Below are 22,303 nucleotides of genomic sequence, written 5' to 3'. Positions count from 1 at the left end.
AAGCGCTTAACAAATACCAACATTATTATTATTAGTAGTAGTCAGTCAATCATATTTATTGAGTGCTCACTGTGTTCAGATCACTGTACTAAACACTTGGGAGAGTTCAATAAAACAATATAGCAAGTTCCCTGCCCACAGCGAGCTTATGGTCCAGAGGAGGAGACCGACATTAATAGAAATAAATAATTTATCAATGTGGACTTAAGTGCTGTAGGGCTGAGTGAGGATTGAATGAAGGGAACAATCCAAGTGCATACGAGGCTCACAGTCTTAATCCCCATTTGACAGATAAGAGAACAGTTCCCTCCTCTATGAAATGGGGATCAAAGTTGTGAGCCCCATGTGGGACATGGACTGTATCCGACCTCGTTTCTATTCTACCCCAGCGCTTAATGCAGTGCCTGGCACATAGTAAGCGCTTGACAAATACCATAGAAAAAGCACTGATCCATTGTTTTTTGCGGGTTTTTTTTAGTGAGCACACGTCAGTATTTTCTGCCCTTCCCAGCTCCGCGCTAACTAAGAGGGAAACTCAGATTTTAGGTAGGCAGGGTTTGATATTTAGTAGTGAGGAGAATTCATTAAATTTCTCTGAATCTCGAGGAAAAAAAGGCTGTCTTCCCATTCCCACCAGGTGGAAACAGGGGCAGAGGACTTGAAAAGAATCCTCACGGCTCCTCTAAAAAGTGTGTGTGGGGGGGGATGAGTTTGATCTGGGCTGTCAGCAAATGTTTCACATTCCATTCCGCAGCAGCAAATGAGTTCCTTCCTCCCCTTCCTGCAACGCAACATTATGTTGAAGCCAAGATCAATTTTTTTTATCTTCCGAACGGCTCAGTCCCCAAGGTTCGTTTTTGAGCCGAAGGCCAGCCGGACATCTTTAGAAACACCCCAGCCTGGCCAGAGAGGTGGACCGAGGAGAGGAGGGGCTGGCCTTTAGCAGCGCTGGATTAATTTAGGGGCACGTCGGGGGCTCTGGGTTGAGGAGGGGGACAGAAACACCCCGCAGTGAGCCCCCCAACTTCACCAGCTGCCGTTGTTTTTGCAGCCCCCACCAAAAGTCGCCTTCGAGTGCGTCTGGATGGAGCACGTTTCCACCCCTTATCACTCCTCCCCCCACAGCTTTGGCCTAATGTCAGAGGCCATCCCAGCATGCAGTTAGCAGATGGTACAGCACCTGCACAGTCAACCAATCGATCCAATTTACTTCCACTCAGCCGGTCAATTGCATTTATCGAGCACTTACTAGGTGCCGAGCACTGGGCTGAGTTCTTGAGAGAGTACAAAAGAACAGTGTAACAGACACGATCCCTGTCCCTAACGCGCTTACAGTCTAGAATCAGACACTACTATAAATAAATTACAGATAAGTACAAAATTAATGAGTACTTACTGTGTGCAGAGTACTGTACTAAGCGCTTCTGAGCTTAGAGTCTAGAAAGGGAGGGGGAGAAAGAAAATAAGAATGTTAAGAGTTTTGTCATTGGACCAAATTTGCGTTACATTCATGCATTCATTTATTCAGTCATATTTACCAAGCGCTTACTCTGTGCGGAGCAATTCTTTACTCCAATATGAGTTACTAGTTTTATCTGCTGTCCCCAATCGCTACTTGCTTTAAGAGAATCACATTTTGGGGGAAGCTATCCAAATCGTTTGTGTTTAATAGCTCTAGTCGGGCCGCGTTTGTTCCATATTTTCACAAATGTTCAGCTGGCTTTACTTTCGTAAAGTTTACAGATTTTGAGAGAGAAGGAGGAGTAAGTCTAGAAGTATGTTTCTTCTCATTAAGGCACAGAACAATTCCGCAAATTCACTCAGTGGCAGATGGACGAAAAAGAATAAGGATAATTAGTCCAAGTGAATGTTCAATTTTTTTCCCCTTTTGCCCTAGTTAGAAGAGTCTCAGCTGCTGAGCACAACATTCAAAGACTTTGGCAATCTTCCTGCAGAGAGTTCCGAAAGGAGAAAGACCAAATTCCCCCCGGTTTTTTGCTCTTCCAGATGTAGTTTTTCCCAGTAGAAAACCTTTGATCCACCATCCACACTAAATGATCAACAGGGAGGAAATCTCCACAGAGGACTTTCACCAAATTACATTTCTCGTTCTCCGAGACGTCGGCCAGTCAGTAGTATTTATGCAGTGCAGGAACACTGTACTAAGTGCTTAAGAGAGTACAATATAACAATAAACAGACACATTCCCTGCCAAGTCACTAAGATTGAGGAAATACGTGGCTTAGTGGAAAGTGCCCGGGCTTGGGTGTCTGAGGTCGTGGGTTCTGATCCCGGCTCTGCCACTTGTCAGCTGTGTGACTTTGGGCAAGTTGCCTGGGTTCTAATTCAGGCTCCACCAGTTTCCTGTTGTGTGACCTAGGGCAAGCCACTTCATTTCTGTGCCTCAGTTCCCTCATCTGCAAAATGGTTACTCAATGCCTGTTTCTCGCTCCTACTCAGACTGCAAACCCCTAATGAGACCTGATTCTCTACCCCAGTGCTTAGACCAGTGATTGGTAGTTAGTAAGTGCTTAACGAATATAATGATGATAATGATGAAAGGAAGTTTGAGTACTGTCGGGAAAGACACCGGCATGCTCTCGGGATTCCAAATGCAGTCCAATGGAAAGGAAACCGGAGTTGGTAATGGGGAGAATGCTAATGCTAACGCCAACCTTCTCTCTGTACCTCGATCTCTTCTATCACACCACCAACCCCTCAACCACATCCTGCTTCCTGCCTGGAACGCCCTCCCTCCTCATACCTGACAGACATGACTCTCCCCGCTTTCAAAGACACATCTCCTCCAAGAGTCCTTCCCTGTCTAAGTCCTCCTTTCCTCTTCCCCCCTCCCTTCTGTGTCACCTTGATGGGTTTGCATGGGGGTCGCACTTAGGCCAACCTAATTGATGTCGGCGGTAGGTTGGGGTGGGATGCAGGGTGAATTTGGAGTTTTCTCCCAGCTTGGACTGGAGCTGGTGTTGGGCTGGAATGAGGTGGTTTTCATGCCTTTTTGGCAGAGATTTGTCCGTTCCTGATTTAAGGGTTGGCCAGAGGGCAACCCAGGAAGAAATAGCCATTCCCCTGAGTCCAGAGCCTGCCCAAACCCCTCCGGGGCACTGGATCAAGGACAAAGGACCTGTCTCCGAACAATGAGCCCATTCTTCGTCACATTAAATCACGTCGTCGCTAAAAAAAAAATTTGCGGAATTCAAGTATTGTGGTCCAAAACGCCTTCCATGTCTCCTATTAAGGAGGTGAGGAAGGGTGGAGAAGGAGATTATTTTCCTCTGCCTCCTTCCTTCCATAAGACGCTGGGGAATTTCAGCAGTTAAAGATACTTGTTGTCACAGTGGTTCCTTGGCAGTTGTCTGTAATAATAGTTCTTTCTCGAGCCCAGGATGGTATAAGCTTCTCAAACCTTAGCATGACATAACTGTCATATTTGGAAGTGTTTTCCTGCGTCTGATGAATTATTTCTATTGGGTTCTCTGTTGGTTTATTAAATAGAAACTGAGTTCAGCTGTGTATGTGTGTGTGTCTGTTGCGAACTTTGTTTTCCTTTTTTCTTTAAGCCGTCTTTCTGAGAATGGAAAGGAATAGCTATTTTGGACCATAAGAGATTTAAGGGAACAGGCTGATAGTTTGTAAATGCTTCATCGAGTCCTTATTATTCACGCTTCAGCTTGCCTCCGCTTGTCCCGGTAGTTTTCAGGGCACTTAAAAAGATGTGACTTTCTCGTTGCTCCGAACCAAACTCGAAATTCCAGTCCTCATGGAGCGACGGGTCTCGATATGAAATAGTGTTGTTATTTTTTTAAAGGGTCAGATTCATTTCTTTCTCCAAAGCGAATCAGGCAAAAAACAATATTCCGGGATATTGCTCTTATTCAGGATTCAGCCTGGAAGGTGATCACCGGGATTGGAGAATGACAGAGTTATTTGCGGCCGGGGTTCTTGAAACTCATCTCAAGGGTGGGAAAAGTGTAGATCTAGCTTCGCGTGGAAGTAGAATTAGCAACCAGTGGCCTCACTGCATCCATGACTAGAAGTAGCCAGACCTAGTAGATAGGGCCCGGGCCTGGGAGTCAGAAGAACCTGGGTTCTAATCCTAGCTCCGCCAGGTGTCCGTCGTGTGACTTAGGGCAAGTCGTTTCACTTCTCTGGGCCTCAGTTACCTCATTTGTAAAATGAGGATTAAGACAGGGAGCCCAAAGACAGGGACTTCGTCCAACCCGATTAACTTGTATCTGCCCCCGTGCTTAGAACTGTGCCTGGCACATAGTAAGTGCTTAGTGAACACCAAAAGTATTATTATTATTATTACTAAGCTCGTTATGGGCAGGGTATGCATTTGTTCATTGTTGTATTGGACTCTCCCAAGCACTTAGAACATAGTAAGTGCTCAATAGATATGATTGAATGAATGAGTCATTTAGTGCAGCAGTGTGGCTTAATGGCAAGAGGCCGGGCTTGGGAGTCAGAGGACGTGGGTTCTAATCCTGATTCCGCCACTTGTCTGCTATGTGACCTTGGGCAAGTCACTTAACTTCAACTGTAAAATGGGGATTGAAGCTGTGAGCTCCACGTGGGACAGGTACCGTGTCCACTCCTTCATCTCATATCGACCCCAGCACTTAGTACAGTGCCTGGCACATAGTAAGTGCTTAACCAATACCTTTAAAAAAAAAGGCCAAAAGGAACCCATTGGATTTTTGCCCTTTTTATTCCTCTATACTTCTCATATGGGACTTTTTGGCTCTTCCGCCCTGGTTACATAAAAGAGCCTTTGTGGCTTCTATCTTTTCATCTAACTGAAATGGACAGGTGTCTTTGTCTTCCAGGACTGAATAACTGCTCCGTATGCTGGTTTATGTCATTCCCTCTCCTCTGTGAGCCCCCTGAGGGACAGGCACTGCATCCAACCCCAGCGCTTTATACAGTGTCTGGCACATAGTAAGCGCTTAACAAATACCACAAGTATTATTATCATTGTTGCTAGGGGTGAAAACGCTTCCTCAAACCCCTCCCAGTCTCTGCTTCCAGGGAGAAGAGCAATTCCGTCTCGACGCCTTGCGGGCCTCGATGACTTGCCTGATTTTCGACGTGGTCGACCACCAGAAACGGGCTCTGGTGGCCGAGCTGCTGGCCATCTGCGTGAAACTGCTGTAAAAACCATTTCCCCGGGCAGAGTCTGGTTTAGACGATCAAACCGTCGGAAAGCCGATCACGGTTGTTCACGTCCTCCCCATCGGAGCCGAGCCCGGTTTGCTTCGGTCTCCGTAAATCCAATCCCAACCATTCCCTTTCTCCATTAGATAACTGATTTTGCCACCTTCTTTCTTCCTGAAACGCGTCTGAAAACCTTAGTGTGTCACCATCCGACGAGATCCTTTCTTCCTTCTTTTCACGTCAGATTTGCCGGATCAGTGCATCCCGTATCCTTGCCAGAAAGAGGGGACGCTTACCTGCCAAGACCTAGTGGCCAATTTCTTTTGTCAGTGCAAACCCGGCTGGAAGGGGAGAACGTGTGACCAAGGTAATCTCTAAGCGCCTATTCTTGTATTCTTTCTCCATCTGTCTAGTTGCTTTTCCCACAGAATTTCAGGGTTAGGGGGTTCCCTGACCTGGATTTCCTAAAATGACCCAGCAAATTTCTTTATTCCGGGGGTGCTCCCTCTCCCCAGAGCACCCCGAAAGGGGACACGAGTGGGGTATTTGAGAAACGGGTGCAGTCTCGTGGAACTGAGAGTGTTGCTCTTGCCTGAAGGATGGAGAGAGACAGGAAGAAGAATGCAATCTCCAGAGAGAAGCTTGGATTGCCTAGTGGAAAGAGCCCAGGATGGGGAGTTAAGAAATCCAGTTTTAGTCCCACTCCTGCCACCTGCTTCCTGTGTGACCTTGGGCAAGTCACTTTAGTTCTCTGTTCCTCGGTTTCCTCTCCTGTAAAATGGGGATAAAATACCGGTGATCCCTCCCTCTTAGACTGTGAGCCCCAAGTAAGACAGGGCTGTGCCTGAATTGATTGTGTTGTGTTTACCCTGGGTTTCCAACTTGTAACTACCCCAGTGCTTAGAACAGGGCTTGGCACAAAGTAAGCACTTAACAGGTACCATGATTATCAATTATTGTTATTATTATTGCCCCAGTGCTTGGCACCTAACCAACCCTTGATATTGCTCATCACCATCACTATTATTATTATCACTATTATTATCCTGGCACTTGTTAAGTGTTTACTAGGTGTCAAGCACTGTTCTAAGCGCTGGGGTAGATACAAGTTGATCAGGTTGGACACAGTCCCTCTCCCACCTGGGGCTCACAGTCTAAGAGGGAAAGAGGAGAATCGAATCCCCATTTGACACTTGAGGAAACCGAGGCGCAAGGAAGTTGTGACTTGCCCGAGGTCATGCAGCAAGGAATTGACAGAGGCAAGATTAGAACTCAGGTCCTCCGACTCCCAGGCCCATCCTCTCATCATCCTAAAAACTTTGGAGTGGGTGCACTGGCCGATATTTGTTTTGAGGAAACTGAAGGAAGAGCGTTCTACATTGTTCTGCAGAGTTCTCCTCTCCCACTGTCTTCCTGACTGCTGAGCCACTGACAGTCAGTCAGTCATATTTATTGAGCACTTACTGTGTGCAGAGCACTGTACTGAGCGCTTGGGAAAATACAACACAACGATAAGCAGACACATTCCCTGCCCACAACAGTCTAGAGGATGACCTTTCTCTACTCCCAACGCCATTCCTAAAGACTGCAGGCAAATCAATCGATCGTATTTTTTCGAGCACTTACTGTGTGGAAAGCACTGTACTAAGCACTTGGAAAAGTACAATACAACAATAAACGGACACATTCCCTGCCCACAATGAGCTGACAGGTCCAGAAGCCCCTGGATCTCAAGGTCTGGCACAGATTCAGCCGAGAACCAGCCACTTCTCAATCTCCGAGAGTCCAAGAACACGAGATCGGAAAGTGACCCTAAGGCTTCAGAGCCTCGGAGCGGAGGGATTAGGATTCTCTCTTTTTTTTTTTTTGTCGTCGCTTTTCATTTCTGCGGGCCAAGCCAAACCTCCTTTTAATTCCATTTCAGAGGTTGGAAGAGGAATGCGTGTGCGAGTACTGAGAGTCTTGCAACATAATGGAAATAGGACTTAATATCATGGGCTCCGTGTGTGGGTGTCAACTATGGGATTGGTTAAGAAGCCAAAATCATTTCTGGTCCTCCTCTCCAGATATTAATGAATGTGACGAGCGGAATGGAGGCTGCAATCAAATCTGTTACAACAAGCCAGGCAGCTTCGACTGCGGCTGCTACGCCGGTTACTCGCTCCGCCCGGACAGTAAGACGTGTGAAGGTAAGTGTTTTCTAGGTGGTGAGCACTGTTCATTCAATCGTAATTATTGAGTTCTTACTGTACGCATTCCAAGTACTCACCCCACAGCTTTAAACGGTGCTTGACAACCTGTAAGCGCCTAACAAATACTACTGTGATTGTGTGAGAGAGAAACAGAGAGAGAGAGAAAAGGAGAGGAAGAAGGAAGAAGGGAGAAATCTCCAGACTGTAAACTCGTTGTGGGCAGGGAATGTGTCTGTTTACTGTAGTATTTTACTCTCCCAAGCACTTAGTACACTGCTACTTGGGGTAAGCGCTTGGAATGTCCAATTCGGCAACAGATAGAGACGATCCTGCCCAACGACAGGCTCACAGTCTAAAAGGGGGAGACAGAAAGCATAAGAAAACAAGTAGTCAGGCATCAATACCATCAACTGTGGCTCAGTTACCTCATCTGTAAAATGGAGATTAAAAAAATATATTTATGGTATTTATTAAGTGCTTACTATATGCCAGTCACCATAATAAGCACACTGGGGTGGATACAGAGCTTGGACACAGACCCTGTCCCACATGGGGCTCACGGTCTCAATCTCCATTTTCCAGATGAGGTGGCCCAGAGAAGTGAAGTGACTTGCCCAAGGTCACATTGCAGACAAGTGGCAGAGCCGCAATTAGAATTTATGACCTTCTGACTCTCAGGCCCCTGCTCTACCCGCTATGCCAGGCTGTGAGCCACGTGTGGGAGAAGGGATTATGTCTAACCCGATTTGCTTCTATCCACCCCAGCGCTTAGAACAGTGTCTGGCCCATAGTAAGCGCTTCACAATGATTATTATTAAAGATTCCATCGACATAAACCTCAGTGGTTGGAGGGAGAGGCACCCGAGCCTTTAGCAACGTCCGACCGTTTGCGCTGCTCCCGGCTCGGAATACCATCTTGGAACGAATCCCTTTGGAAGGGGAGAACGTGGGCTTCGTGGCGGAGAGTGGGATGGATTGACCGGGCTGGGTTCCGGCCTGAAAAGGGCCCGGCTGGTCTGGTGTGCCAAGGGAGGGAGGGAGAGAAGGAGGAAGGGAGGGCGGGCTGGCTAGTCGTTGCCGAGGCCGGTGGCCTCTATAGATGGGACTGGCAGTCTGTGCGGGGGCCTGGGGGAGCATTATTTTCAAGCAACCGCACTCAGCTTTTTGGTTTTTCATTTTTGCTGGCAGCTTCGCTTGTTTCCACTGCAGGGTGGTGCCAATAATACACAGCTGTGAATTCCTTCGGAGAGGAGTGCGAAAGCATTTCCTTTGCCATCTCTCTCCCTCTCTCCCGCTCTTGCTCCTTCTCCTTCCCTCTCGCTCCCTCTTTCTCCTTCTCCTCCTCTCTCCATCTCTCTCTCTCTCCCTCCCTCCCTCTCTCCTTCCCTCCCTCTCCCCCTCTCTCCATCGCTCTCTCTCCCTTTCCCTCTCCTTCCCTCTCCCTCCACTCCCTCCCTCCCTTTCTTTTCTTCCCTGTCTTTCCCTCTCTCCCCTCTCCCTTTCTCCCTCTCCCTTCCTTTCTCTGTCCCCTCTCCATCTTTCCCTTTCCTCCCTCTCTCTCCCCTCCCTCTCTCTTTCCTTCCCTCCCTCTCTCTCCCTCTCCCCCTCTCTTACATGAGTTCTTATCATGTGCAGAACACTGTACTAAGCGCTTGGGAGAGTACAATACTACAATGAACAGACACATTCCCTGCCCACAACGAGTTTACAGTCTGGAGACTTCTCCTTTTTTCCTTCTTTCTCTCCCTCTCTCTCCTTGTTTCTCTCTCTCTCTCTCACACACAATCACAGTGGTATTTGTTAGGCGCTTACAAGTTGTCAAGCATGGTTTGAACCTGTGGGGTAAGTACAAGTCAATCAGGTTGAACACAGTTCCTGTACCATGTGGGGCTCACAGTCTAAATAGGAGGGAGAATGGGCATTTCATTCCCATTTTACAGGTGAGGAAACTGAGGCCCAGTGTCACTCAGTCAATCATATGTATTGAGCACTTACCATGTGCAGAGCACTGTACTAAGCACTTGGGAGAGTACAGTACAACAATACACAGACACATTCCCTGCCCACAAGGAGCTTACAAGTCTAGTAGGGGAGGATTTATTTATTATTATTATTCATCCTGGTAGATAATCAGGATGGACATAGTCCCTGACCCACTTGGGGCTCACAATCTAAATAGGAGGGAGAACAGGTATTGAAATCTCATTCTACAGATTAAATAGTTTTAAAAGTAGCATGGAAAAGAGCACAGGCTTTGGAGGTAGAAGGACGTAGGCTCTAATCCCGGCTCTGCCACATGTCTGCTGTGTGACCTTGGGCAAGTCACTTCACTTCTCTGTGTCTCAGTTCCCTCTTCTGTAAAATGGGGATTAAGACTGTGAGCCCCATGTGGGACAGGGACTGTGTCCAACCTGATTGCCTTGAATCTACCCCAGCGCTCGGCACAGAGTAAGCACTTCACAGATACCACAATCTTGGCTTTACAAAGAGATCTCAGTGAGCAAATGACCGTGGTGAGTCCCACTTCAAGAGAATGGGAAGCAAGCCAATCTGGATTAGGAAAGAAGACACAGTTTAGTGAGCAAGCTTTGACGTCACGATCTAGGTCCTTAAGGAGTTCTGGAGGTAATCACAGGAACATTAGCAATTTGTTTTGAGAACTGAAAGAACATCCAAGACCTTGAAATTTAGAAAAGGTCAAATGTGGTGCCAGCAATAATAATAATAATAATAGTATTCGTTAAGCTCTTACCACATGCCAAGCCCTGTACTAAGCACAGATAAGGGAGATAGAAGTCAGATAGTGTCCCTGTCCTGCATGAGGCTCACAGTCCAAGCAGGAGGAAGAACAGTTTTACTGATGAGAAAACTGAGGCACAGAGAAGTTAAATGACTTCCCCATGGTCACACAGCAGGAAAGCGGTGGAGCTGGGAATATCACTCAGGTTCTCTGATGCTCAGGCCTTGCTCTTTCCACTAGCCACGTTGTTTCCTTTAAAAGGGGCATAAGGAAGATGGTAGAATTTACAGGCCCCTCTCAGGGTGGCACCTGGAGAGTTTCCAGTCCTCTACCAGTCTCAACTACGGGAGGGAGAGTCAAGCAGAGGCCTGTCCATTCCATTCCTAGCTTGGTTAGTGGCTAGCGAGCGGAAGACAATCTACTACAAGTCAAAACTCCACTGTGCTGGGCAGCAGCAGCACGGGAGAGAGTCGAGGGCAGAGACTCAAGTTTATTGCGCGGAAGGAGGCGATGGTAAACCACTTCCATATTTTTACCAAGAAAACTCTCTGGATCCACTACCAGAACGATAGCAGATGGAGAGCAGGGGGAGATGTGTCCATGGTGACGCTATGGGTAGGAAACGACTCGACGGCATAAGATGACGAGAAACTACAGACCAATCATCTTGACACTGATACCTGGTATTAGACCACGTTAGCCCCTTGAAGGAGGGAACATGTTCATTCATTCCGTCGGACTTCCCCAAATGCTAAGCACGTCGCTCTCTACTAAGTTTTGGAACTCACCTACCATTTCTTCAAACAGCACAGTTTCCAAACAGGCTTCTATCAGAAGACCATGTCCTTATTCCTTCACAGCATTCTCTTGAAAACATTTAGTAAGAACGTGTTATAGCATCAAATGTTCTCTTGGAGAGGATGTCGGCCGATTGTTTTCCATTGTCCAAGGAGGACCAAGTGAGGAAATGGGCTGAAATGAAAGCGGGAGAGATTTTAATTGGCTACAAGACCCTCCTGATGTGGCAATTGTTTCCATTTCCAGAATCTCCATTCTGGAGAGGTTGAAAGAACATAGCATCCTCCCAGGATCGTGTCGTCTCTCAGCTTGCCCAGAGGCAGGGGACTGGATCAGATGACCTCCAGGTCCCTCCCACTGTAAGATTCGGTGAAGACCGATATCAGTCTGGTGTATGTTGTGACTCTGAGCCCAATAAACCGGCACCCTCTGGTATCTCATTCCAAACCAAGTCGGACTCTGGGCAAGAGAAGCAGCACGGCGTAGTGGATAGAGCACGGGCCTGGATTCAGAAGGACCTGGGTTCTAATCCCGCCTCTGCCTCATGTCTGCTGTGTGACCTTAGGCAAGTCATTTCACTTCTCTGGGTCTCAGTTACCTCCTCTGTAAAACAGGGTTTGAGCCTGGGATGTCCATGTGGTACCGAGACCGTCTTTGTGGGCAGGGAATGTGTCTGTTTATTGTTACCTTGTACTCTCCCAACCATTTAATACAGTGCTCCGCACACGGTAAGCGCTCAATAAATACGATTGAATGAACCCGATTTGCTTGTTTCCATCCCAGTGCCTGGCACATAGTGAGCGCTTAACAAATACCATTATTATTACTAGTAGGCAAAACCCAACTCACTCCTCCTGTTGGTGCTTATCGCTTCCTCTTCCTCAGAGCTAAATCACAGTTGGCCTCCTTCTCAAGATAGCCACATTTTCTCAAGAAGTTGCTGGTATCAAAGGCTTTTGTCTGGTCCATCGAGGCTGAGTAGAAGTTTCTGTTTTGTTCGCTGGATGTTTCCTTTCATTGTTTTGTGGCACAGATTGTATCAGCAGCTTTGAACGGGGATCAGAAAGCAAGGAGTAATGCATTCTGGCCCGGTGTCCAGCTGAGAGCGAGCCTCTGGCCTCGGTTTTGCTTGTGGCTGGACGTAAAAGAGTGAGTCCCTTTGTAGAAATGATGACACTGTTGATAACCAAACCCTGAAAATCCTGGCAAGAAGAAACGTTACTGGAAGCTACAAGGAACATCTACATTCCGGGGAGCGAGTTGGGAGGATCTGCTAAAACATTAAATGACTGTTTTTCCCCACGTATTTACTTAGCGTGGCCTAGTGGGTAAAGCACGGTTCCACTCCCGCGGCCTCCATTTGTCTGCTGTGTGACCTTGGGCAAGTCACTTCACTTCTCTGGGCCTCAGTTACCGCATCTGGACAATGGGGATTAAGGCTGTGAGCCCCAGGAGGGACAGGGACTATGCCCAACCCGTTTTGCTTTTATCCACCCCAGCGCTTAGTATAGCGCTTGTAAGTGCTTAACAAATACCATTATCATCATTATTATTATAGTGTTTATTAAGTCTTATTATATGCAGAGCACCGTACTAATCCCTGGAAGAGAACACACTGGTGGAAATCAGATATGGTCCATAGATCATAATCTAAAAAGCTCGGTGAAGACATTCCATATCTCTGGGAAGGGCAAATGGAAGAAACAATAATCAATCATTCAGTGGTATGTGTTGCAAGCTTTCTGTTGCAGAGCACTGTAACAATAATAATAATAATAATAATAATGGTGTTTGTTATGGACTTCTTATGTGCCAGGCACATAAGCGCTGGGATGGCTACAAGAAGTGAAGTGACTTTCTCAAGGTCACGAAGCAGACGTGGCAGAGTCGAGATTAGAACCCGTGACTTTCTGACTCTCAGGGCCACGCTCCATCCACTACCCCATGCTGCTTCCAAGCACTTGGAGAGTACAATATAACAGAGTTGGTAGACTACAAGTTAAAATTCACCTGTGCTGGCAGCAGCGGCACGGGAGAGAGTCGAGGGCGGAGACTCGAGTTTACTGCGTGGAAGAAGGCAATGGGAAACCACTTCTGGATTTTGACCAAGAAAACTCTGCGGATCCACTTTCAGAAAGATTGCAGATGGAGAGAGGGGCGTTCTCGGAGAGATGTGTCCTTGGTGTCTCTAAGGGTTGGAAACGACTCGATGGCATAAGACAAAATAAGGCCCGTTCCCAGCCCAACCATCTTACAGTCTGAGACGGAGAAGCCCTCTGTGCCTTTGTGTAAATACCTTTCTCTTTCTGCAAGATAAGGAGGTTGAGAACAATTTTTAAGATTACCAGGGGTCTAAACTACCAGAAAATCTCTCTTTTACTCTCTGAGCAACATGAGGATCAGCCTTTTGCAATATCTGCTTTTTGTCATCTGGGAAATGTTTTAATTGAGTGGTTTTGTATCTTAATAGACCATCCTTGGAGACAAAGGCGTAAAATCTTGGGCATGAGCATTACTCTAAGGAATTGCAAGAGATTCCAGCAGCAGTGGAGATCTTTAGATAGTTCGCAACTCTGCCAGGGTAGAAACTGCTTCTTGAAGCACGTGCTTTAGAATTCTAAACGCTACTACTACTACTAATTGTGGTATTTGTTAAGCTCTTTAATGTACCAGGCATTGTAATAATAATGAAAATTGAGGTATTTGTTAAGTGCTTACTAAGTACCAGGCACTGTACTAAGTACAAGGATGAATACAAGAAAATTGGATTGGACACAGTTCCTGTCCCACATGGGGCTCACGGTCTTAGTGCTTGGCATATAGTAAGCGCTTAACAAATACCATCATTATTATTATTATTATTATTGTTATTAATACCCATTTACAGATGAGGGAATTGAGGCCTATTATTTAGCCATACTTTTTCCCATCTTCACCATTAGATTGTAATCCCTTTGAGGAACATTTATTTTGCTCTGGTATATTTTTCCAAGTTTTTAGAATGGTGTTCTGCACTTACTAGGCACTAAATAAACAGACTGATGGCAGAGGCCTAGAAGTTCCTGGGAAAAGTAAGGCAGATTATCTGCTCTGAAAGGGAGGTTAGGGAAGAACAAACTCACTGTGGGGAGGGATCGTGTCTACCAGATCTATGTATCATACTCTTCCAAGCGGTTAGTGCAGTGCTCTGCCCGCAGTAAGCACTCAGTAAATACCACTGATTGATTGATAAGGCCCCGAAGGAGGTGGATTGGATTGGGAGAACCTGGGGAGCAGAGCTGAGTCACAGTGAATTAGGAGATTTTTGAAGCCATCCATCAATCAATAGTATTTATTGTGTGATTACCACGTGCAGAGCACTGTACTAAGCGCTTGGGAGAGTATGATACAACAGAGTTGGTAGATATGCTCCCCATCCGCAACGAGTTTACAATCTCTGTAGATTGTAAGCCAGAGGAGAGGCAGTTTTCCTCCAAATCCAGCTGTTATTATCTAGGGAACACAAATTTATTTTCCCGAATTCCAAGTCACTCACGGATCATCGGTCCCGCCAGCTCCTGAAAAGTCACTGCCGGTGACTGTGGGTTCGATCAGTCGACTGTTCAGCGATACAAATGAGCCCTGTTGTTGGTTTGTTTTTGGTGGCAGACGTAAATGAGTGTTCCGAGCCGGACGCCTGTGGTGAAGCTCTCTGTAAGAACTTGATGGGCTCCTACACCTGCCTTTGTGAGGAAGGCTACAAGTTTGATAACGAGAAAAAGGTTTGCCAAGGTAACACGCCTCTTCTCCCTCCCTCCCGCCCTCTGTCCTCGCGTGTCGAAAAGCGAGAGGGGAAACGAGGGGTGGGGGGAACCCAGAAAAATCGTCACCAAAGACCCCATGGACTCCATATTGTTCATGGGGTGACAGCTTCAGAATCCAGCCCCTCCTACCTCCCAGGCCTTTGCAATCTTCTTTCTTCCTCCCGTTCCCTCACTTCCAAACCTGTCTCCCCACCTCTGAAGGATAGTAATAATAATAATGATCATATTCGTTAAGCGCTTACTATGTGCCAAGCATCATTCTAAGCGCTGGGAAACATATAAGGTTATCAAGTTGTCCCACTTGGGGCTCACGTCCCCCCTAGCATCCCACCTCCATGTTACTCAGAATTTTAAGAATGCTCTGTTTCAAGAAGCTCTAGCACCTTTTTTTTTCTTCTTTTTTAATCTTCTCTTTCCCTCCCTCTGGGGCACACAGATGTGGATGAATGTGAAGAAAAACTGTGTGAGCAGACCTGTGTCAATTCTCCGGGGAGTTACACCTGCCACTGTGATGGCAGAGGAGGGGTGAAACTGTCTCACGATATGAACACTTGTGAGGTACTTTTTTATTTTTTATGGTATTTGTTAAGCGCTTACTGTGTGCTGGGCACTGTACTGAGCTCTGGGGTAGATCCAAGCTAATCAGGTTAGACACAGTCCTTATCCCACGTGGGGCTCACGGTCCTAATCCCCATTTTACAGATGAGGGAACGGAAGCCCAGAGAAGTGAAGTGACTTCCCCAAGGCCCCACAGCAGACAGGTGGTGGAGCCGGGATTAGAACCCAGGTCCTTCTGACTCCCATATCCACTAGGCCACACTACTTCTCTTTCCTTGTGCTTTAGTACTTGCAGAGTGAGTTGGGATTTCCAAACCTGTAACTCCTTGAAGGATGACTTTTTCCAACACGCTCTTTGCAAACCCTGGCTTCAGCAAGCTGTTCCTTCAGCGCTCTGGGTGTAAATTTAGAGTTGAATTTGATCCCAGTTCTAACAGTCAGCATCGTCATTAGCACTTATCGAGAGGCTACCCCATGCAGAGCCCTGAATTAGATTCCTTCTGTGTGCGGTATTCATTCAGTCGGTCGTATTTATTGACCGCTCCCTGAGTGCAGAGCACTGTATTAAGCGCTTGGGAAAGTACGCTACAACCATCAACAGTGACATTCCCTGCCCACAGTGAGTTACTAGATGCTTGGGAGCATAAGGTGAAAGTAGAATGGACAGCCTATGCCCTCCAGGAGCTTTGCAATCTAACTGGGGAGGCACAGATAGGATATATAGAAGTACAAGTACCAAAGGGAAAATACGGAGATAATCAGGTTTTACTGTGTTGAAGAATGGCAGAGACCCAAGGGAAAATATGGAGACAATCAGGTTTCATTGTGTTGAACAATAGCCTGTTTAAAGCTCGTCTCCCACAAATGATTAGTAGCCTTTTCTGTCCCTGCTTGGACATCTAAACTTCCTGAGGGCTCTGGGCCTTTGAGAAGTTTCTGGGTCAAGCGTGTTTCGGTACTAATAATAACTTTTGGAGAACATGACTTTGTATTTGTAGAATCTCTATAGTAACCACGAGCTTAGACAACTGACCAGTACAGTCGAGACCAAGAACGTGACACACACACTTTTAAGAGCGTTTTCACTCAGACCGGTGACACTTAGGAAGTTAGTGAGACAGAGGTTAGTTACACATGGATGTAATCAGACGGCAGATAGCCGGGGCCACCTCCATCAGACAACGTTACCACTTTCCTTCCTCCGGACCTTTTTGCTAATTCAGCCAGGAATCCCTGAATTTCCTCCAGTGAGGTTTGCCAGTTCAGTCTGATTTTGTTTTTCAAGAACGTTTCCTGGTGAAACCTTTGGGTTGTGTGTGTTTCCACAGTTTGAAGCGAGCTTTGCCGGGGCGTGTTTTCAGTCCTGTAAAACAGACGGCACTTCATTTCTGGATCTATTCATTCGTTCATTCAATCGTATTTATCGAGCACTTACGGTGCGCGGAGCACTGTACTAAGCACTTGAGAGAGTTCGATATAACAATATAACAAACACATTCCCTGCCACCATGAGCTTTCAGTCTAGAGGGGGAGGCAGACATTAATACAAATGAATAAATTACAGGCATAATAATAATAATTATGGTATTTGTTAAGCGCTTACCATGTGCCGGGCACTGTACTAAGCACTGGGGTGGATTCAAATCAGGTTGGACACGGTCCCTGTCCCACGCAGGACTCGCGTTCTCAATCCCCATTTTGCTGATGGAGGTAACTGAGGCCCAGAGAAGTGAACTGACTTGCCCAAGGTCACCCAGCAGACATGTGACAGAGCTAGAATTAGAACCCATCATCTTCTAACTCTCAGGCCCATGCTCTATCCACTATGCCATGCTGCTTCTCTAATGTATATAAGTGCCGTGGGGCTGGAAGAGGGCGATGAATAAAGGGAGCAAGTCAGGGACACAGAAGGGAGTGGGAGAAGAGGAAAGGAGGGCATAGCGCTTAGTACAGTGTTCTGCACACAGTAAGTGCTTAATAAATGCAATTGAATGAAAAAAATGCAATTGAATGAATGGAAGGCCTCTTGGGGGAAATGGGCCTTTATTAAGCAGCGTGGCTCAGTGGAAAGAGCCCGGGCTTGGGAGTCAGAGATAAAGGGTTCGAATTCCGACTCTGCCACTTGTCAGCTGTGTGACTGTGGGCAAGTCACTTAACTTCTCTGTGCCTCAGTTACCTCATCTATAAAAAGGGGATTAACTGTGAGCCTCACGTGGGACAACCTGATTACCCTGTATCTACCCCAGCGCTTAGAACGTAGTAAGCACTTAACAAATACCAACATTATTATTATTATCGTTATTATTATTATTATTATTAAGGCTTTGAAGCAGGGGAGAATCATTGTCGGATTTAAGGAGGGAGGATCCCCTAGGGTACTGGGAGTGGTGATGGATGAGTATGGGGAAATGTCCAGCTGACTCCTCTACCTGATATCCATGAACCCCTTGTAATGGGGAGCCGATTATCTTCTCCTTTGGGAGCCTCCATTTTTTTTTCATGGTACTTGTTAAGCACTTATTATGTCAAGCACTATTCTAAGTGCAGGGGTGGATACAAGAGAAACAAACTGGACACAGTCCCTATGGGACTCGTAGTCTTAATTTCCATTTACAGATGAGGTAACTGAGGCCCAGAGAAGAGAAGTGACTTACCCTAAGTCACACAGCAGACGGGTGACAGAGCCAGGATGAGAATCCTGGACTTCTTGACTCCGGGGCCTCGGCTCTTTCCACTAGGCCACGTAGCTTTTAATTATAACAGCTGTGATATTTGTTAAGCGCTTACTGTATGCCAGGCACTGTACTAAGCACTGGGGCGGATACAAGCAGATCGAGTTGGACACAGTCTCTGTCCCACGTGGGTTCACAGTCTCAATCCCCTTTTTACAGATGAGAGAACTGAGGCACAGAGAAGTGAAGTGCTGACACATCTAACTTGGATGGGTTCAGTCATTCATTAGATCATATTTACTGAGCTCTCACTGTATGCAAAGCATAGGTCTCAGGAGAATGCTAGTGGAGACAGCCGCTGTGAAGAAAGGGGTAACACTTTAAAGCTCTTTTAGGGAGGATCAGGATGTAAGATGATGTACCTAGCCCCTTATCATTAGCGCTTGAGGGTTAAAAGGAAAGAACATTAAAAAGCCGATTTCCCCACTTTCTTGACTGACACCTGCAATTTCCCTGTCATTCCAGGACATTTTGCCATGCGTGTCATTTAACACCGCCAAAAGCATCAAGTCCTTATATCTCGGCCGGATGTTCAGTGGAACTCCTGTCATTAGGCTTCGCTTCAAAAGAAGGCAGCCCACAAGGTGAGAATGCATTTCAGGCGACGGTAGAATATTTTTTCATAATAAGAATAAGGAGGAGAACTGTGGTATTTGTTAAGTGCTTACTACGTACCAGGCACTGTACTAAGCGGCTGGGCTGGATGCAAGCAAATCGGGTTGGACACACTCTCTGTCCCACATGGGACAATCCCCATTTTACAGATGAGATAACTGAGAGGCAGAGAAGCGAAGTGACTTGCCCAAGGTCACACAGCAGGAGAGTGGCGGAGTGGGGATTAGAACCTATGACCTTCTGACGCCAAAGCCCGTGCTCTATCCACTACGCCATGCTGCTTCTCATCTCTCAGGGCACTAGTGATCCCAATGCCGTTTGACTCGACTGCTATTTGTGCGGTAGAGCAAGCCCTTTTAATCAAGTGATCGATGGTAATTTGTTGAGCGGTTACTGCATGCTGAGCACTGTACTAAGCGCTCAGGAGAGCCTAGTACTACAGAGCCGGTAGACCCGTCCCCTGCCCACAACAAGCTTACAGTCTAGAGGGGAGATTTCAAGAATCTAAATTCATTTTTGCTCTAGACCGTGAGCCCGTCGTGGCCTTGGAACGGGTCTACCGGCTCTGTAGTGGCGAACATTCTGAGTGCTCAATAGATTTCACGGGAAGCGCTCAATACACACGATCGATTGATCGATCGGGGTTTCGATTAGCGCTGAAAACACGTGCCCTTCTAAAAGATCGTAAGCATCAGTAGGGAAAAAGAGTCAGTGGTTTTGACCTCTCCATAATTCTAATTTGTTTCTTGACACCCTTGCGGTCAGACTTGTGGCTGAGTTCGACTTTAGAACCTTTGATCCTGAAGGTATCCTTTTCTTTGCCGGAGGCCACCGAGACAGCACGTGGATAGTGTTGGCTTTGCGCGGCGGGAGGTTAGAGCTGCAACTGAAGTTCAGCGGGATAGGTCGGGTGACCAGCAGCGGGCCAACGATCAACCACGGCTCCTGGCAAACGGTGAGTACCGGCTTGTTTGTTCCTTCACCTCCGCGCGGCGTGCTACGGCGGGGTGGCAACATGATAGACGCCTCCCCTGCCCAAGGTGAGCTTATGGTCTAAGCCGATAAAGTTGGACACGCTCCATGTCCCTCACGGAGCTCACAGTCTTTGTCCCCATTTTACAGAGGAGGTCGTCGAGGTATGCCTGTGGAGAAGCGAAGTGACTTGCCTAAGATCACTAAGCTAACAAGTGGCGGGGCTGAGTTAGAACCCAGGTCCTTTGACTGGGTCGCTCTCATTGCTGTTGCAATGGGTCTAGTTGCAAAGCACTTAGTACACTGCTTTGCACACAGTAAGCGCTCAATAATTGTGAATGATGAAGGAACATCTCTAGTAAATGTTTAGCCTTGCGGTCCTTCCTCAAAAATTAGTGGCAGCTTCTTTCGCCAATGCTGCAAACGTTGCCTGACTGGGCTAAAATCGTTTATCGTTGCAAAATGATGAAAAATTTGAAATTATTTTTCAGGGTTTTGCATGTGGGTGGTGATTTTTAAAGAGGGACCAGAGGAAGTTGTCTTTTTCACAAAAATAAGATGATGGAAAAATTAACCCTGGACTCAAAGAATAAATACAGAGTAGACGTTTGGTAATCCCTTAAAGTAATGTCTAGGTCTCTTCCTGGCGTCTTAAGGAAACAAGCAAGTTAGTATCTTCAGAGATGCAGGGGCAGAACGTCTTCCAATCCCCAAATTTCTGTGGGGAATATTCAGTGACTTTTAGGAACCGTAGAGTTCAGAGTTAGAAATTCCTCGGTCTCCCGTCACTCCAGTGACTTCTTGAAGAAAGCCCCTTTTGTCCTTGGGTGAGAGAAGAAGTGAGATGAGTAATCTGGAGATCGACCGACCGGTGGAAAAATATCGCAAAATGTATCTGCTGTAGCCATCACATTTTTGTGAATCACAGTTGCCTCAATTCTGGTGGAAATGAATGGGGTCAGCGGTTCTTGGAGGCATGGCAAACGTATAGGAACAAGATCTCATGAGGAAGGTGGAATGGACTTTCTCAGAGCTATTAAAGAAGAAATTCCATTGAATATATGTCTTCTGCCTCTCCTGCTTTGCCTTACTGGGTAGGATCATGCGTGTAAAACCTAGAGAAGCAGCGTGGCTAGAGAAGCAGCATGGTTTAGTGGGTAGCGCACGGGCCTGGGAGTCAGAGGACCTGGATTTTAATCCAGATCCTGCCACTTATCAGCTCCTTGGGCAAGCTCGGGGTTTGAACGATCCTAATTACTGAAATATGTAATCCTCTTCAGATCTTTCTCCACGAAGGTATGGCCAGTTCTCCCATGACGTATATTTTCAGTTAACGTCTTAGATAATAATAATAACTGTGATATTTGTTAAGCCCTTTCTCTGTGCCAGGCACTGTACTAAGCACTGGGGGGGGGGCGGGGGGAGGGATACACTGGACACCATCAGATGTGAGCTCCCTAAAATCGCCTCCTCAGTCCCTCCCCATTGCAGCCCCCTATTCGACTCTCCCATCCTTCCCAGCAGTATCTCTAGAGGAGATTTCCTGCCTCCTCTCAAAAACCACTCATTCCACCTGCACATCCAACCCCATTCCTTCTCACCTTATCAAAACTCTTGCCTCCTCCCTTATTTCCTCCCCAAAAGCCATCTTCAACAGTTTGCTCTCCCATGGCTTCTTCCCCACTGCTTTCAAACATGCCCATGTCTCTCCTATCCTAAAAGAAACCCCTCCCTTGACCTCTCGGCCCCCTCCAGTTATGACCCCATCTCCCTCCTGCCTTTCCTCTCCAAACTTCTTGAGCGAGTCGTCTACACCCGCTGTCTCAAATTCCTCTCCTCCAAATCTCTCCTTGACCCCCTCCGATCTGGCTTCCATCCCCTTCACGCCACAGAATCCGCCTCTCAAAAATCACCAGATCTAACTGTCTTTACTCCGTCCTAATCCTCCTCGGCTTCTCAGCTGCCTTTGAGACTGTGGACCACCCCCTTTCGGAAACATTATCCAACCTTGGCTTCACTAACTCTGTCCTCTTGTGATTCTCCCTTTGTCTCTCTGGCCGTTCATTCGCAGTCTCTTTCGTGGGCTCCACCTCTCCCTCCCACCCCCTTACTGTGGGGGTCCCTCAGGGTTCAGTTCTGGGTCCCCTTCTATTCACCATCTACTCCCACTCCTTTGGAAAACTCATTTGCTCCAATGGCTTCAACTACCACCTCTTTGCGGGTGTTACCCAAATCTACACCTTCATCCCTGATCCCTCTTCCTCTCTCCAGTCTTGCATCTTTTTCTGCCTTCAAAACTCCTCTACTTGGATGTTCTCCCATCACCTCCAATTTATGATGTCCAAAACAGAGCTCCTTATCTTCCCACCCAAATCCTGTCCTCCCCCTGACCTTTCCATCACTGTAGACGGCACCACCATCCTTCCTGTCTCACGAGCCGGTAGCCTTGGTGTTATCCTTGACTCCTCTCTCTCATTCAACCCACATATTCAATCCCTCATTAAATCCTGTCGGTTCCACCTTCACGACATCGCGAAAATCTGCCCTTTCCTCTCGATCCAAACTGCTACCGCAGTGATACAATCACTCATCCTACTCCGCCTGCTTTACTGCTTCAGCCTCCTCCCTGACCTCCCAACCTCCTGTCTCTTCCCCTCTCCAGTCCAAATTTCACTTTGCTGGCTAGATCATTTTTCTACAGAAACGTTCAGGACACATCAC

At 47.0% G+C, this 22,303-nt stretch overlaps 2 protein-coding genes and 1 non-coding gene across 3 annotated transcripts in view; 2 read left to right on the top strand and 1 right to left on the bottom strand.

Moving 5' to 3' along the window:
- The window catches only part of GAS6 (growth arrest specific 6), a 64,542-nt gene that overhangs the window by 31,286 nt on the left and 10,953 nt on the right, over nt 1-22,303 (top strand). The window contains exons 5-10 of the mRNA XM_029048203.1: nt 5,417-5,539; nt 7,239-7,361; nt 14,551-14,673; nt 15,142-15,263; nt 18,461-18,579; nt 19,376-19,565. Of these exons, the coding sequence (XP_028904036.1) occupies nt 5,417-5,539; nt 7,239-7,361; nt 14,551-14,673; nt 15,142-15,263; nt 18,461-18,579; nt 19,376-19,565 (800 nt within the window). The remainder of the gene's footprint in view (nt 1-5,416; nt 5,540-7,238; nt 7,362-14,550; nt 14,674-15,141; nt 15,264-18,460; nt 18,580-19,375; nt 19,566-22,303) is intronic.
- LOC114805975 lies at nt 10,396-10,533 on the top strand. Its single transcript, XR_003754106.1, has one exon. It is a non-coding gene; the product is annotated as a small nucleolar RNA SNORA7 (small nucleolar RNA).
- TMEM255B (transmembrane protein 255B) overlaps nt 16,316-22,303 on the bottom strand; it is a 42,035-nt gene continuing 36,047 nt past the window's right edge. The window contains exon 10 of the transcript XR_003753921.2: nt 16,316-16,626. The gene's annotated coding sequence lies outside the window, so the exon portion shown is untranslated. The remainder of the gene's footprint in view (nt 16,627-22,303) is intronic.

This window comes from Ornithorhynchus anatinus, chromosome 20, assembly GCF_004115215.2.
Source record: "Ornithorhynchus anatinus isolate Pmale09 chromosome 20, mOrnAna1.pri.v4, whole genome shotgun sequence".
Taxonomy (NCBI): Eukaryota; Metazoa; Chordata; class Mammalia; order Monotremata; family Ornithorhynchidae; genus Ornithorhynchus; species Ornithorhynchus anatinus.
This window is presented reverse-complemented; position numbering and strand designations above follow the sequence as displayed.